Source organism: Haliotis cracherodii, unplaced genomic scaffold, assembly GCF_022045235.1.
Source record: "Haliotis cracherodii isolate W230 unplaced genomic scaffold, xgHalCrac1.p SCAF_9, whole genome shotgun sequence".
NCBI lineage: Eukaryota > Metazoa > Mollusca > Gastropoda > Lepetellida > Haliotidae > Haliotis > Haliotis cracherodii.
In genome coordinates this window covers 18,075,937-18,094,300 of record NW_027266343.1, presented here as the reverse complement: position 1 = coordinate 18,094,300, position 18,364 = coordinate 18,075,937, and the positions used below count along the sequence as shown (strand labels likewise).

Genomic DNA, 18,364 nt, shown 5'->3' with positions numbered 1-18,364 from the left:
GCTGCAAGTAAACTTAGTAACTAGTGCTTAGCCAGAACATATTTTCTTCACATTTTTGTTACAGAAAATACAGCTGTGTAGACAGTGGTGTACATCATACACGCAGACATTGAGTTATTACTATGTGTCCGATCTCGGACTGGTTGGTAAATGCTATTTGGACAGAAATTATTGAAAACATGCAAGGAAAAAAACAAAAACGACACAACAGGATTAGTAAACAAACAATCACAGGATAGAAAATGAAGTTTTCACGGCTTATTTTTGAAAATAAGAATGAAACACTTTTCATGTGCAGCAGTTTGTGTTGCATTTATGAAACGATATTGAAATTAACCAATGTGTGAGCTTACGATGGAACCAGTAACATTCAAACGTCCAGTATTATTGACACAACAAAATAACTTTTGTTTTGTTATTCCTTGAAATCAAAATACTTCATCAGTATATTATCTTACCATTTTGAATCAAATGTTCGGCTTTTTCCAGTTCCTCATCTTTAACTGCATGTTCGATGCGTTTTCTTCGTTTCTTTAACCTGTCTGTCCTGCCATGACCATTTGAGTCATCAGATATGACAACCTGAAATAAAGAGTGCCAGTAACTAGAATGTCTCGTTTGATGTTTTATGCCGGAGTCAGCAATATTTCAGCAAAATCTCAACACCCTGCAAGGCCACACATTTTTTATTTCATGGGCCTGCCGCCCCTACTTAAATGCAGCGGGAAAAGAAATGAATTAAACATAGAATATTTATTTTTATTATGTCTCCCACTAGTAATATAGACCCTCTAAAACAATATAAACTGTTACATATCACTTCCATGTCAGCATCACTATCAGTGATCAAAGAAGCCAGCTGTATGACTCCATGGCAGAATGACTTTCAAACAAACAAATAAATGATTGACATAGCTATTTAGTTTTATTTTTATTTTGACCGACCCTGCATGGAAAAGCTGAAATTCTGTGAAACATAAAATTAAGAAAGTGTGGCCTAAAGTTAGAGAGTATAAGCAATGTCCCACATCATTGGGGTATGATGTCAAATGAAATTGGCTTCACACATTGTACTCAAGTGGGGAATCGAACCACATCTTCCCGAGGCAAGTGAGTTAACTGACTTTAAAAGTCCAGTTTCAACCCTTGCCGAATTAGACTGGTATTATGGAGTTAAATTTTGGCTGGACAACGAGTCTCTGCATAGTCCAATCAAAATCGCTCAATGAAATCGAAATCCAGTTCGTAAACTGCCATGCAGATTTCGGTCGATTGCAGGATTTGCAAAGCATTTCACTGCCAACTCGTTGTCAACAGATATATTCCAAATCTTTTCATGTTTTTAATCACGGTGCTCACGTGATTTGATGCACTTCACGATGCGAGTTCCGTTTTATCACAATATGGGACTTGATTATCGATCAGATCGTCTTGACTGGGCGCCGCCATTTTGTTTGAAGCAAATGCAAATGATACGAGGGGTGGAATTGACTGGTCAATATGAGAGGCATAGAAGGGACATAACTCGTAATAGCCACTGGTGGCGCTACGATCAAGCCCAGGAATTCCAGCCTAGTTTGGCAAGGGTGGAAACTGGACTTTTAAAGTCAGTTAACTCTCTTGCCTCAGGGAGATGATCGAACCAGGGCCTTCAGCATGATGAACCAGTAACATTCAAAAGTCCAGTATTACTAGATGCAAAGAACTTACTTTTGTTTTATTTTGCTTTAGATTATGAGTGAGTAAACATGGTAAATGAATCAGTTGCATCGCCTACTGAAGAAAATAATGCAGTTGGTGTGGTACAATAATTTTTATTATGTCTCCCACTGGAAATATAGACCCTCTCATACAATATAAAATGTTATACATAAATTCCATGTCTACATCACCATCAGTGATTCAAGAAGCTAGCTGCAGTTTTAACTCAACAGCAGTATGAATTTCGAATAAATAAATAAATGAATGATTGACATAGTGTGACTTCAGCATGACGAACAACAGTGCATGCCTTCATATCGATTAACCACGAGGCTATGTCACTGCCCACAAGCAATAGAGTGCCAGGTATATATTCTAATGGGGACATAGAATCTCTAGTGTCTATGTGAGTTAAAATGGGGTTTAAAGTTGAGTTATTCCACTTTTATAGTAACATGCATAATTGCACGTGCGTGGTTACTTGTATTGTTCCTGCAGTTTTATAGTGCTAGCCCACTGAGATCCCATATCAGCAGTTTTAAATTGGATACCGCACTCAGACACAGTATACTGACTCCGAGCCATCCAGTCCTTGCTCTAGCCCCTTAATGCCGAGCGGCTGGCAGGGTAACAAGAAGTACCATCTTTTAAAGTCTGTTGGTTAACATGGAAAGGGATCAAAGCACCGACCTTCTGCTCTTTGGGTAGATCCTCTATCCACTATAACACAGTCACTAGTGTTAAGATGGTTTACCAGACTGCAACTTTAGCCACTTGTCTTGAAAGATCAGCTTATTCTAGTCCATACGCTAGGACTATAATCTACTGAAAATAATTCCAAAATACAGGGAAGGCCCAAAGGCTTTTGGCACAGACTGGTTAAAAGTGATTAGTTAACATGATAATGATTAATCCAAAATGAAAATGAGTAATCAAAGAGTATATCCTTTGCATATTGACTGGAGTGAATGAGTCACCTCATCTGTATGTGTGGACGCTGTAGGAGCCGCTACATCAGAGTCAGAGTCCTCGGCTTTCTTCCTTTTGCCTTGTTTACCAACATGCTTCTGGAAACAGGCACTCATATTGTGCTTATGTATTCTGAAACAGTAGTACATTAAAGAATTAATGCAGAAGAGAAAAGGGCTGACAAATATTTAAGTACCAAAAGTTATTTACAGCTTGTTTTCAATTCTGAGGAAAATTTTCATATACATGTGAGTGAATTGGTTTTGCCGCTTTGAAATGTATTCCAGTTATATCATGGCGTGTCGGCTTAATGTGGGAGGAAAGACTGAAATGATGCAGGTCTTGGACGTTTACCACTTTGGTGAAACCCACGTGCACGGAAAAAGCATGAAACATAAATCATTCACCCACAATCACACTTCTCTGGCGTGTGCAAGCATTTGCATTAGGACACATGAACATGCATCAGTGTTTTTGCAAGAGTCAAAGCCAATAGGACATTTTCATGATTTTGTCATCTTTGATAAAACATTCTTCTCAATCATTACCAAATTTGGAAAACTTCTTCAGGGTATTTTCGGATGACAATCAGTCAATGTCCTAGAAAATGAATCGTTCTGCAACCCTGATGTAATCTCAAAACATTTAGGTGTTGATATTTGCTTTCAAACATATACTGAATTGCATTGGAAGACATCCTTTCTACCTTCATTAAATGATAGGTGTGTATTTGTTGCTTAAGACCCTTCAGCAATATTCTAGCTTATTTACCCCTTTCTGGTCAAACACCCTTCACGATCCTTAGGGTTGGGCATCACTTGCCTATCAAAACACCTTTTTACAATCTACAGGGTTAGTTGTGAGGTAGGGTATGGGATAGCTATATCTTTTAATGAATTAATCCCATGTAATTTGAAGAAATGCTGTCTAATTTTTATCAAGTTTTGCAGAAAATGGCCTCTACACATGTGCATAAAGGTAAACAATAAGGTGCTGAAGACTTGGTAAACATGCAAAAATTATTTGTGATAGCGCCCATGGTCCCATGTTGGCTAATTAGATTAACTCATTAGTCTAGCTTAGCTTCAAGCTGGCATTGTGATCTCAATTCTTTACTTTGCGTTAATTGATATCTTTAAAAAGTGTGCCCGGTCAAGTGCACTACTCCCGGCTATTATTTGCAAACATGGCTTCAGAAGGGCCTACGTGCTTGGCTTTTACAGGGTTAGAAACTAATAGTTTTTGTCCACTAGTCCTTATAATGATATCATATAGCAAAACCCTTAAAATGGGCCAATTTCTACTAGTCCTTAGGATACCTTTACTATTGGGCAGTTTGGTAAGGACTACAGGACTAGTGCCACTTTCTAACGCTGCTTTAAAGCATCACAAATTTGGATACATAACAGTATCATGGTATTGTGAAAACAAGTGCTGCCATTTCAGGTTTTGACAATTATCAGTTTTATATCTAGCATGTTTGAGCAAGTTGACCCCCAACGTTGTCAAGTGGATTGGGGGAAAATGGAGGTTGTTTTTTGTGTGTGATGACTTATGACATATCTGCTACTTGTGTCTTCATAGAAAATCAGTCTGCTTCAGTACGTTTGTAATCTTAATGAGCACCTGCGTGACGAGAAATAGCCTATTAACAAACGCCCCTTTTCAGACTAAGTAAAGATGCATGTGTTGTGCCCATAAACGCCGGTTTAGTCTCGGCCATGTATTTGTACATGATCAATCCACTATCAGTACCACTGTTCAATATTTCCTACTGGGTATTATTCACTCTCATGATCTGGTGTCAGCGGTTTTGTGCAAACCTGTGATCGTTTCAACCACAGCTTCCGTTTCGAACAGCCCCTTCTGTTTTACCTTTTAAAGTGATTGTCATTATTCATTAACTGTTGTTTTATTCGTGTACGGTTATTATTCAATTAATCATACCCCAATATCTTCTTATAACGGAACACGTATTTATTAATCCATCTTTTACACCAAGGCAGACAACCGGTACTCCATTTTTCGACCGCTTTTTCCAAAATGGCGCGTTTTGCAGGGCATGATGGGAAAAATAATATTTTACACGAATTTTATAATTTGAGTCCTGTTAGAATTTGTCACTAGCGCATTGGACGTTCAATCAATGACTTAAAAGTATCTATTTGAAATTAAAAACCCTTATGGTAAAGTCATGTTAGATATCATATTGAAAACTTTGGTTCATCGCAATGAAAATCCACCCCCTAATTAGCATTTTCCGTAATGGCTGCCAGCAAAGTTGAAACGTAACTGTGTGCATGTGAACTCAGCGATAACCTGACCATTATGTGATCACATTGAGCATCACGATGTATTTGTTTACTTGCTCAATTGTATACTTGTCTACTCGGCTTGTTTGAACCCTGAGTGTTGTCCAGAATGGCCGCTAGACCCTTACAGACCAGTGAGTTGAACTGGTATGCGAGCAGTGTTAGTCGCCAAGAATGTCAACAATGGGTAAACCTGCAGGCCCCGTGTCAGAAAGAATGAAATTAAAAGGTATGTGTGAGGAGGGTGAAGATCAGACTTTGGTAGAAATGCGGCAGACTCGAGAGGAGAACGACGGTAGTGTGACAACCATTAATTTATTTGACACTTATGAAGATGTTGATAAATTGAAATCACGAGTTCATGGTATGCCAAACGAACTTTCGGGGGCCAGTGACATCAAGGAACATGCAGATGATATCAGTGCATTAGATTGTGATCTAAAAGAAAATGGGGCGCTAGATATGCTCCATAACAACTATGATAAGGAGAGTGATGCCAGTCATTCAATTTCAAGTTCAGACACCATATTGTGCAGTGAAAGTGTTGATGGTCAGAATTGTAGCCAAGAAAGTAATTCAACTGTGTTGAATGGCAACAGTGTGGACGATTCAAATACACCTGGGGAATCAACAGAGACGTCTGCAGCACAACCAAAGTCAGCTATTGATCAAAATGGTCATATTCCTTCTCAAGATCAAAACAAGAAAGTTCCCAAAGGGATAATGTCTGGCCTGGTAATGTCTCCGATAACGTTAACACAAGATGTACCTGTGTCAGTTGGGAGCACAAGCAATACAAACAGACTCTCTCGCGTGTTAGAAAGTATGCCTTTACCTTTGCTGTACATCCCTACAACAAAACAGCTTGTAGCAGGACAGAGTTCTTCTGATGGTAACAAATTTGGTAAAAGTCAACTTAATGATGGGGAATCAGATGTGGGAAATGAAGATTCAGTTTGCAATGGATCTAGAGAAGGGTCTGTCAATGGATCTGATGTGAAAGAGGCAGGTACTCCAGATGGAAGTGACGGTAGTGCCAGTTATGGCCCCGATTCTTTAGCAGTAAGAGAAGCAGATCAGATCACACTACACAGTGTTGATTGTCTTTTACCTCATGTATCCAGTGGAGATTCAGTTATGAGAGGATACACTGATGTGTCCAGTTTATCCAGTATAAGCACTGGGACTGACTTCTCCATATCGGCAGCCTCTTTAGGGGAAGAGTATGGAGAGTCAAAGAGTATATCTCTTGATATGGAAGATGGTGGATTCATGGATGTCAATTTGCATTCAAGAAACTCCTATGAACGCTGCCGGAATGTGTCACAGGACAGTGGTATTGAAGACAAGGGTGGCAAATCTAAGCGCAAAACATTTTCAGGATTTCTGTCAAGGTAAATACAAACTGATGTTCATCTTTGCACTCTAAATCTTCTGAGGTCATCCAACTTATTGATTCTTCAAAGCACTTTCATTTATCTATATATAGCATTGTTTGTTGACACTCTACGCCTTTTTCAATAAGCAGCTACTTGCCTACAGCTATACATTTCATAATTACAGAAGGTAAATCATTCATGTGTATTGCTTTATGGGACAATGATTAAGCCAAAAAAGTGCAATCAGTTCCATCATCCACAAAATATTAGCTCATATCTTAGTGAACATCTGTAATAGCTCTATTACCATCTGATTACTCTATGTTTAGACTAAACCAAAGATGTCAACAATCCATGCCAAGTATGCTGCAATATTTTGTTTCTTGATTGTGTACTAACATCACCTCCAGCTTGGTATTTCAAAACATGATCCTAAGTACTAGTTAGCCAAATACTTCTATGACAGATGAAAGCTGTAACATTTTTGTTACACTTACCTACAGCCACACCCAAAGATGATGTACAACTCTAGGTAATAGTATACTAAACAATTACATGATATGCACAATGATTTCATTTCTTTAATATGACCCATTGCAGTTTCAGCATTTTTAGATCTTTCTTTTTTTATATCAGTTAAATTTCAGCAGGTTCAGCAGCATCATTTTGTTAGAGAGAGAATGACAAGTTATTCCAGATGTTGACTGCTGGGACTTGCCTTGAGAACATAGAGAAGATATGAAGATTGAGTCTATTGGAATTAATTGTATGATTTCAAGTCTGGTTGATTCAGATGAAGATTTCCTCGGGTTTGATTCCTCACATGGGTACTGTTTGTGCAGCCCATTTCTGGTGTCCTCTGCCGTGATATTCCTGGAATAATGCTTAAAGCAGCGTAAAACCATATTCACCCACTCAGGTTAAGATTTCACTGTTGATAAGTGTTATGTATAGTGGTGGGATTATACACTGATGCATTAGAGAATCATGATTTATTATTTTTTGATTGAAGTATTGATCACAATCGTACACTGAGTAAGAAACATTTATTCATAACTTACATGGTTTGTTTTTATAACTGTTACACCAAACACGAATAAGTATTGAAAATTAGTAGTGAAATTTTTTTTTTTTATTCATTGCGCCATACTTGACATAAGAGCACATACGTATCGGATCGTCAACAAGGTATCATACACTGTATCGTAATACGTATCGGATCACAGTTGGTGTATCGTCCCAGTCCTACTGTTACCTTGAGAGTTGCTGTGATGTATAGCCAGTAGTATTGAAACGAAGTAGTAGAATCAATGTAGATTAACATTGACAATACAGAAATGACTTGAGCGAAATATCAATAAGAGATAACAAAAAGTTTATAGAGATAAAAATAGTCGAGATGACGTCAGACATGCAAGAATAAAAACAACATCACAACTGACAATCACATGTGAAGTTCATTTTGCTCTTCAGTGTCTTGTGTATTCATACATGTTCATGAACTGTAGACAACTATCACCTGCATGTCTTACTATTCCATCAGTTATTAATTTCATAATCTATTTAAACTTAAACCTCAGACTAACATTTAAAGCCTGTCACGAAGGTTTTGGTTGAGAATTTCACATTCAATGCTAGCGTGAACATTACTGCATAGTCATTACATCTATTAAGCACAAATCTATATACATGTACTGATCATTGAACTGTATGGTACATGCTGTGCTATTTATGTGAGCAATATGCATGAACTCTGGCTATTGGTAGTGTTGATTACCAAATTACCAATACCTAATGATGAGAACATTAGGTCTCTGCAAGGCTGGTTCATAAGGCTATTGATTCCACCAACTGTTCAACCAGCAAATTCAGCAGTTCATTAATTTGGGTCAGGCTTAACGAGCTCACTCAGGTGATAGAGCAGTGTTTTGATTGTCAGACCAACTATTCCCTTACCATGAGGACTGTTATTGCTTTCTAGAAATGACATTTATGAAGACAGATTTATTATGAAGTGGTTTGTGCTGATGTGTGACATGTGCACAAGTGTGCTGACAAAACAGATTTTCCATTTGACATGTGCGTGCACTGTTTTGGATGGCCACTTCAATTCTTTTCTGTTGACCATTGTCTAACTTGGTTATCCGTTTGCTTTTTATGCAGTTGTGACCACTGGAATATGTTTCTTAAATAATAAACAATCATAATGATTTCATGATTTAAAATCAGTTGAAATTCATTAATTTTATTTCTTATTCATGTTGTGTACACATTGTACAAGATAAAAGTATTTTACACAATGTTAAAATGGTTACAACAGTTCACAATAATTAAAATATTTTCACCAAAAAATTATTAATGTTCACAGTAATGAACACCATCCACATAAATATTTCACATTTTTATGTTCGAATCCCTGTTCGCCCCGATTATGTTTCTAGGTTTGTCAGCACCATACCCGTGCTCATGGGTTTCACCAAAGTGGTAAACGCCTAAGACCTGCATCACTTTGGGCTTTCCTCCCACATTAAGCTGACACGCCGAGATATAACTGGAATACTGTTAAAAGCGGCGTTAAACCAAACTCACTCACTCACATCTTTACGTAACTGGTTTGGATCACGACAGTCTATAATCATGTCATGTGTCAATTACTTTTATTAAATTCAATTTCAATATAATTCCGTTATAAAAGTATCATTTTAAATATACTGGTGTTCCAGGGATAAACATATAAATGTACTTCTATACAACTACAATCATGATGAAGTTGCAATATTCTTTCTGGACCGATAACGTTCACCACCTTTCAGCATGTCCAGTGGTGCTGTCAATGGAACAAATTTGATGAACTTGTTACCTTGGCAACCAAAATCTGATGAGTAAGCAGAATAATTGCCATAGGGTGTGTCTGATGAATATGTACAGCAGGTACATTCTTGATCAGTTGATGCTTAGCATCAGTATCTGTTGTAGTAACACTTGTGCATGTAAATGCGTGAAATTATTTGGCTGCTTGGCATGCCAGTGATCTGTGCAGTGTGGCCTGTGGTTTGACTGTATGTAATACAGAACGTATTGCCGGGGCATGAGGCTACTCAGCTGCTAATTACATTATCTTATGCCGTGTGATTACCGCATGGTGATTGGCACCATTAAGCTGTAGTGTTAGTGCAGACTTTTTATAGTCCTATCATGGTTCAGTACAGCTTACTTTTGAATATGATTTTTATCTTGTGATAAAATTATGTACTACTTTTCAACTTTCAAGAAGGCGTGATTGCTTGAGACAAATGTTATTAGAGTGAGTGAGTTGAGTTTAAAATTGCTTTAGAAAACAATGGAGAATGTGATGTTTTAATCAAGTTTTGATGGGATGTTCTTCACCTATTTTGTGAGCATTTTTGAACATTTTAAAGAGCAATCAGCAATATTCTAGAATATGAGACAGCCTAAAACACCGTAGATATGTTCTTATATTTTCATGCTACAACAAAATGTCGAACGGAAGACCGTGTATTTTTTATGATTTTGCCATTTATATTATTATTTGGTGCATTGTTTATTGCTATGACACTGACACCTTCATAATGTCCGACTTGGTTGTTGTCCTAAACGACAGATGAAAACTCCCAGGTTCGCTTCACCCCAGCGGTCAGAGATAATACACCTGTGTGCATGCGACTGTACAAAGAATGGCCTTTGATTGTTTCTGATGTTCAGATTGATTTGTTAATTGGTACCATGGTTACCATGGTTACCATGGTTACATGGATCTTTGTCTCCAAAATTAATTTCTGGGAGTATTTTCACTCTATTTTTGTTTCTTCTAACCAACAATGACAAAAGATGTAGAGGATTTTGGGCAGAACAATACCTATATACAGATGAATCCTGTTTTCCCCATGACATGCATGACATGTTTGAATGCCGTATTTGAGAAAAGAGGAGCAATCCCATGTGCTTGACGTTACCTTACTTAAAAACATTAAGAAGGTCATTTTAGACTGTATTTTTTCATTCTTACCTGAATATATTGCCATGTGTGCAGGGGTAGTTCATTGTGATTCTGCTTTTGACCTATTGCCTTGAAGTTTCAATTCTTCTGGTTAACATGTGTTTGCATTTAAAAATAGTGCTTTTCAGATATTGTCCGATATTTCTTTCCACATTTATGTTTTAGACTCAGCTGAATCTGTAAACCAATTAAATGATATGTTGAGAATTGATGGATTTGTAGGGTTTTTAGATTCAATTATTATTGCAAGAAACCCCTAGGATTCCAGGATCCCTCACACACTGCCTTGTCTTCAGACCATCTCGAAGTACCGTTAGTTACAGTTTTTAACTCAGCCCTGACAGGTACATGATCCCATGACTGCATGGAAACATAAGGTTAAATGGTGGTGAAAGTTTTGCTTGAGAAGCATAGGGAGCATGGTAATACCAAGGTTTAATCATGTGAGAGGTATCACAACTGTTCAGCGTGACTTCTGCATTGATTTCAATATGATTATGTAGCTCGATTGTCCAGGTTAGGCCTCTGAGACACTTGATCTCTGGTTGTGTTGGCACAGCACAGCTTCAGATAATGACACATATAGACATGAAGCACACTCTTTACCATGTTAACAGATGGTAAGTGATCAAGAAGTACTGATTACCCCATGGTAATTCACAAGTAACTCAATAGACAAGTTGACAAGTGAATTTGGGATATAAATTTTTTAACACTTCACAAGGATCATAACATGGATCGAGACTGTATGTACACAGTGTTTAAAATTTAGCATGAAAGTCAAGGAGTCCATGTCATAACCATAAATAAATACCCTAATGTTACTAATTTAGGGGTCGCTGAGTTTAAATATCATTGGAGCAAGCTTGAAGGGTTCCAGAAACCCCTTAATTTTGACACTTCATGATGTATGACATATCTTCTTTCTTTCTGTGGTAAATTGGTTGTTTCATGTTTGAAAGGTTGCCTGCTGTCTTTTGCAAATTTGGCAGTCCTGTTTGTCTTCTTTGGAACACTCCTTTGTGAAAGTTGGGTAAAGATTATGTATCTGTTGTGTTTGATTAGGAATGTATTTATTGACAATTTCTTGTTGTCGTTTTATTCAGTGTTATATTTTTTATGTTTGTTTGTAGTTAAAGCCACATTCTGCACTGTTCCATATGTAACACAGAGGCTTGTGAATATTCAAGCTTGAACCAGACAATCCAGTGATTGATATTGTGAGTAATGATTCCTGCATGCTACCTGGGAACAATGACACACAATCAAGTCGTTGAGTCTGACCACACTATCAATTGAGTTGCCTAGAAGTGGTACTTGTTCGTACTCCAGTCTATAGCCACGGATACAAGGCCAGAGTCAAGTAAAATGTCTTTCGGTTCAGTTGGATTAGCAATAACATGATGTATAGTACATATGTTGAGACTTAAATCGACTGAAAAAGTGTCTGAAAGTGAAAGACATGCTTGGTCAAGTTGACGCAACAGATGATGGCTTTGTATTGACTTCAATCTCATTTTACATCACAGACCACCCTGTCAGTTAATTGATAAGTACTTTCTCAAAATTAATTTCCAATTTGCTGTGGCAGTTCAGTTAAGGTTTAGTGAGTTCTTTTGATGATTAGTGAAATGTTACACAATGTTTGCAGCTGAGGATTCCAGATGAGGGACTGATTACATGGCTGGTTGCTGTGAAGGGGTGTTTAACAGCTCAATTTGTTCTACAAACAAAGGGATGCATGACCCTACATGCCAGCCAATGGCTGGAACCTCCTTCATCCATGCTTTTAAGTCTCATTAAGGACTCACTGCTTTTCTATTAAGGGACAATTAGTTAGAGTTAATGAAAGTTTAATCAGGTTGGCAGAATGAAGTGGCTGTTCTTTAGGAAAGGGTATATGCAAGTGTTTGGTTGCGGATTGAATTACTTTAATTAGTTTCATTAAGGAGCACTTGAAAATAATGGGTGTGAGGATTTAATGGCTTAATGATGTAAATGATGTTACTCATTGTTTTGCCTTCAGGCTCCAGTGGGTCCTTTGTAGCAGTCTGTGACTTTAGCCACTTGTCTGAAGCCCGTGTATAGTAACATTCTGTTCAGTCTAGTAAGCTCAGCTAATAGTCAATATAATAAAACTAAATTCTAATGAAAATGATGCTTGGAATCATGTTCAGGATAATAGTCTCAAAAATCTTTTGCACAGACTGTTGTAGTGATCTCTCAGCTCTATATTTCTGTGTGTCAGTAATTCCCAATCTTGAATCTGTAATAATAGCTACTCAGATTTGGTTTGGAGGGGGTGCCTCGTTGTTACATGGTCATGTCAGTTTGATTCCCCACATTGGTACAATGTGTGAAGCCTTTCTTGGTGCTATTCCCCTCTCATGGAGTCTCCTGTGCAGGAACATAGTTGTTCTAACTGATTCACTAGCTAGTTGTGTTCAGTATTTGAAATAATTTTACAACCCAACAAGACAGTCGGGCAGGTGACCCATAAATGTCAAAGTTACCTGCCCAAATTCAGACATTCTCTAAAAATCAGAGACAAAATGTGTCTTGATTCAGTTGAAATAATGCAAACAATTACTTGGGAATCTATGAGATGTTATTGGAAAACTGAATATGTAAATACTCTTAAAATTATTTGTCAGACAGTCGGGCAGGTGGGGGAAAATATCATGCAGTCCAATAGAAAAGTTACCAGCCACGGGCAGATGGGCAAGCAGTTATTTTGGACACTGGTTGTGTTTGATGTATGCAAACTAATGTGTATAGTTTTGTTAGCTGTTGGCCTATTACTGGAATAAATTACATTTTGTCCTTTACCTGCTCTTGTTGCAGGTTGTGTGATTGCAGATACAACTTTCTGTGGCATTGTCAGCACCAGCCAGATTCTCATGCATTTCACTAAACAGTCCAACGGAAACTTCTTGCATGAACATTATTAATCATATCGCAGCCTACTTCGGCCTACTTGAAAACAGCCAAGTTATGATTAATTGAAATACTATTAAAATGGGTGTGAAACATCAAGTCGTTCTTTATTTCAGATATACGTCCATTCCATCATGTCCATGTCACACGTTTATTTCAAAAATGAAAATAGATTGTTCCCTAGTGATGATGGCCCAAGTTTGATTCCCCACAATGTGTGAAGCCCATTTCTGGTGTCCATTGCAAGAATACTGCTAAATACATATATGCTAATAGTAGAATAACTCCTCACTTCCTCACTGAAGTTGTGAAATGTCACCATGGTTACGTGAACAAAAATAATTATATGTCACAACTTTATATTTTTCAAATTTATGATGTCACTTAGATAGGTAGTAAGGAGTTTAAATGATAGTTTTTATAGCATTATGGGTGTTTTATGTTTTGAAATGATTTGTTGATATCTTCCTTTTCCGTTTGAATGTAATTGTCATCGCTGGCGAAGAATTCCACTTTCCAAACGCATTGCAGGAATTTTGCATTGCCAGTTTGCTAATGTTGCAGCTCCCACAAGAAATGTGTAACTTGGTGCAGTGTGTTTGAGTTAGGAAATTGCTCCATAGCCGAGGAATTAGATATTGGAATATTTTCTTTGAATTTCACACATTCCACTCAGCCTGGTGTAACCCAAAGGAAAAGGTCATATTTGTTTGGGCAACTGTGAAATTGAAGTTATTTGTTGAGTGTGAATGTTGTGAAGTGGCCATTGTAATGAATATTGAGCACTCATCGCTTTGCTTCTTTAGTGATGGATGCAGTCAGGGATATGTTCTCCAAATTGTCAGCTTCATGATCATGCAGTGACTTAAATGGGTGACAATAAAAGATAACTCTGAGTTCATCACACGCCTGGCTTGGCTGGTGTGAAGATGTTCTTTGATGGTGTGGGTTGATTTCAGCAGGTGCCATGTTGATCTTTAGTCACCAGTTTCATGCCCAAGCTAGTACTTTTCATTTTATTTCGGACTGCCTCCGTGGTCTAGTGGCAGAGCGTCTGCCCAGGGAACGGAAGGTCCGGGGTTTGATTCCAGGCCGCTTCATACCAAAAGTGGTGGGGCTGTCAGGTAGCCAAGTGGTTAAAGCGTTCGCTCGTCACGACGAAGACCCGGGTTTGATTCCCAATAATGGGTACAATGTGTGAAGCCCATTTCTGGTGTCCCCAACCGTGATATTGCTGGAATATTGCTAAAAGCAGCATAAAATCAAACTCACTCACTCATACCTAAAGATGTTAAAAGATTGTTACCCTGTCTGGCGCTTGACATGAAGGGGCTTAAACAAGGACTGGTCAGCTCAGAGTCATTGTACTGTGTCTGAGTGGGGTATTCATGTTAAACTGTAGCATGGTTTCTCAGTTGGCTAGTACTATTGATAGGCATATGTCCGGACTAGTACAAGTAGACATAAACACACGCACACACACGCGCGCAAACACACACACACACACACACACACACACACACACACACACACACACACACACACACACACACACACACACACACACACATGCTTGCATGTAGCTATATAAGTGCAATAATCTTGGACGCGACGTTAAACCCCATTTTACCTCACCTCTTGATTTGGCGACTTAGTTTAAAGCGTGTCACCGTATTCTGACAGCTTTGATCAATGCTCACAATATCAGTCACTGGAATGTGTGGCCCAAAGTTGATTATTTACAGGCCGCCTTCACATAATAATTGGAAAATTGCTGAGTGCAAAGTTACCCCCCCCCACACACACACACACACACACTCACACACACAGATTAGTCATAAACCCATCTCCTCTCATAAGTCAGTACTACCTGTTTAAGGTCACCTAAAGTGAGAGATAAATGGTGTTACATCTAGATGAAGGGAAAAAGTACTTTGATACATCAGGTGGAACGTGTGTGTGTATCTTTGATAGATTGTACAGTTGTAGGTCCGCTTGCCTTGAGGTGTTATTTATCAGTTGCAAAAGTAAATTGCTGGTTTTCTTCATTGGATGGGCTTGACTCATCTAACATTGTCTAAGAGGTGGAGATACAAACCATCCATCTGGTAGAAGATGAATTAATGTTGCGAGTGTTTCTCTTGAATAACAACTTGATACCTCAGTGGGTTGTGATTTATTGAATTCATGCTGATCATGGTTATAAGATTCATGGAGGCATTAGAACTTGATAGCCCTTTAAGGCAAAAACCTGGTAGAATGTGATGAAATTCACAACTGTTACAGTGTATGATAAGTAGATGAGCTGACCTTTTTTCATATTTTTTTATGAATTAAATAGTTTCCTTTTTCACTAATTCAGTTTGTTTTGAATCCAATCACATTCTGTATAGATGATAGTTCTGGTTTGTAGATTTATCTGGAATTGTCAAGAATATTGTAATTTATGATGAATAAATTGTAATTCAAACTGCCTCTAAGCCCTTTTTCTGCTACACCAAGTATTGTTTCAAGGTTGAGTGTCAGCCATGAAAATGGATTCCAGCTCTTGCTTGGAAAATCAGCCTGAATAGTTCACAGTTTTAGCTACTTTTTATAGGACTTGAAATGATCACATGAGATTATGTTTCTGTCATGTTGCTGCACAGAATTGTCAGAATATTGGCTTTTGAGGTACATTGTAATTAAGGCATGGTGAAGTGCACTTTACGATGGGCGTGACAAACCAAAGCATCCTACAGTCCCAGTCAAATGTTTAACATTGTGAATGGTTTATGCTGTCATAAATAAAGTTATTCAACCTGGTTGAAACAAACTATGGATGATTTTGACCATTCCAATTAATATATTTCATATATTTGTCGGGGGCTAATAAATCATATACGTCACCAGTTAAATTTGTTTTCAGAGAACGAGTAGTAGTAAACAAATTTAGTTCAAATGTTGATGAACCTTTTTTGGGAATAGTTGCTAGACAATTATATACCCCATCTATGCTGCTTTCTGTTTCCAAAAATCTGTACTATACACAACAAAGATAATAGGCTGTCAGGTAGTCTAGGTGTTGGTCAGGGGTGCTTTTTGATGCCGGATTCTTTGTAATGTGACTGCAGTAAGCTTGAAAGTTTAGGTGTTTAGGATCCTTGCTATAACATGTATAACCTGTCTGTTCATTAGGAGTGTAACAGTATATCAAACTATCACAATTGTTTGCACTACGACAGGACTATTTCGATAGGAATTTAAAAATGCTAAAAGTATTGTCGATAGTGTGCATAACAATTGTTAGTTTCAATAGTTGCAATTAGTTACAAATACTACATATATTGTGCGAATTTCAAACTTGCCTGTGTGGTTGGTGAGTAAGGATTACAAAATCTTCAGGATCTTCTTTCCTTTGGTTTGAGTAGTGACAGGGAGGAAAATGGCCATCTTTGAGATTGTAACTTTTTTTTTTCTATTACATTGATTAATATTATTATTTAGCCTTAGAGTTAGTTTACTACTATAGCAATACTATTGCCATAGTTGACAATATCGCAACACTATTTAAACAGTGTGGGCAACTATTGCAATACAATCACAATAGTAAAAATAGACCCAATAGTCACCCCTGCTGTTAATAGTTAAACATTTTGGGGTCCCTGTTCCCAAGATTCGTATTTTGAACACTCGTCAGCGATAGAAACTATTTTAGTCCACTAGTCCTTATAATGATAACATATAGCAAAACCCCTATAAATGGCAAATTTCTACTTGTCCTGATGATACCTTAACTATTGGGCAGTTTGGCAAATACCACAGGACTAGTCCCAATTTCTAACGCTGCTGTTAACACATCCTTCAGTTTTTGGTTGTCAGAACTGATCATAAAGCCATTAATGGAAGCTGAATTTGATAGAGAGTGGCACAAAGTGAGATTTTGATATATTGTGTTAAAGAAATATCTTGAGCTGGTTGTGTCAAATCCCAAATGGCCGACTTCCGAGAAAAGGATCCATACGGCAACCTTCTTACAGTGCTTTCAAGACACTTACTTATTTGCTCATGATTTACGATACACAGCGATCAATCCTTGATATTTTACTGTGACATTTTTTGTGATATTTGAAATTCACAAAGGGGCTGCAGCCTCATCATTAAGTGTAGTACTTCAGATGCCAGACAAAAAACATGGTGTCTTTTTATTTATGTGTGACAATAGCAGGAGACTGATACTCAGAGTCGATGGTTATTTTTCCCATTTAGTATGTTTTTCCCCCCTTTAGTCTGATTTATGCTGTTACATATTTAAAGGCTGTGGATGCACACTTCAGTTTTTGACCCCGCCATGTACAGATGCATTGGTGAATCCAAGAAATGTTAAAGGCGGTTCTCGTTTTAAATTTCAAACACACTATGTGCGTTTGGAAATTTTAGAATTTCTATCATTGGCATATGGATGTTTATGTTGAGAATGTTTTACGACAGTTCAGTTTAAATCATGTATTTAGATGGCACAGTGATTAATTCATTTGTTTTTCAGTAATGTCTAGGATTTCGTTTTTATTCATGACCTGCAAAGTTGAAATTTCTCCCTCAAATTAGTCATTCCTGCTTTAGATCAGAAGTGAATATCATGCCATTAAAGTGGATAGAATATGCATGTTGTGGTTAGCCTTTCAAATTGCTGATAACAAATGTAGCATGCATTTTGGCGTTGGGGATATGTTGCGTGTAAATTGATTGGACAAGATGGTTGTAGAGTGGCACGAACCTTGGCTGGAGCATCTCGTAGGCCAGTAGCTGGTGTGAATGGACGTGATGGGGCATTCATTGCCCCGAACACTTCTGTCTGCTAAATGTCTTTCTGTAGAGCCATTTGTAGGGAAATGGTTTCTACTAAACTACGAAGGATGGTAATAGTATCGATGGAGTGTGAGAGAGCATAGATCCAGTTGTGGGTGTGGACCAATTTGATCGCATTCATTGTCCTGCCTGAGGTAAAAGGCTGGTGCATTTCAGTGGGAACCATCAGACAGATAGATTTCTCCCTGATCAACAATGGT

General features: G+C 37.8%; 2 protein-coding genes across 2 annotated transcripts in view; one reads left to right on the top strand and one right to left on the bottom strand.

Annotated features, from left to right (window-relative positions):
* The window catches only part of LOC139452881 (apoptotic chromatin condensation inducer in the nucleus-like), a 39,028-nt gene extending 34,334 nt beyond the window's left edge, over positions 1-4,694 (bottom strand). Inside the window, exons 1-3 of the mRNA XM_071234518.1 lie at positions 4,618-4,694; positions 2,679-2,802; positions 459-582 (exon numbers count right to left, since the gene is read on the bottom strand). Of these exons, the coding sequence (XP_071090619.1) occupies positions 459-582; positions 2,679-2,786 (232 nt within the window). The 5' untranslated portion in view covers positions 2,787-2,802; positions 4,618-4,694. The remainder of the gene's footprint in view (positions 1-458; positions 583-2,678; positions 2,803-4,617) is intronic.
* A 249-nt stretch (positions 4,695-4,943) lies between these two features.
* LOC139452038 (TBC1 domain family member 12-like) overlaps positions 4,944-18,364 on the top strand; it is a 79,704-nt gene continuing 66,283 nt past the window's right edge. Inside the window, exon 1 of the mRNA XM_071233323.1 lies at positions 4,944-6,376. Coding sequence (XP_071089424.1) covers positions 5,157-6,376 — 1,220 coding nt within the window. The 5' untranslated portion in view covers positions 4,944-5,156. The remainder of the gene's footprint in view (positions 6,377-18,364) is intronic.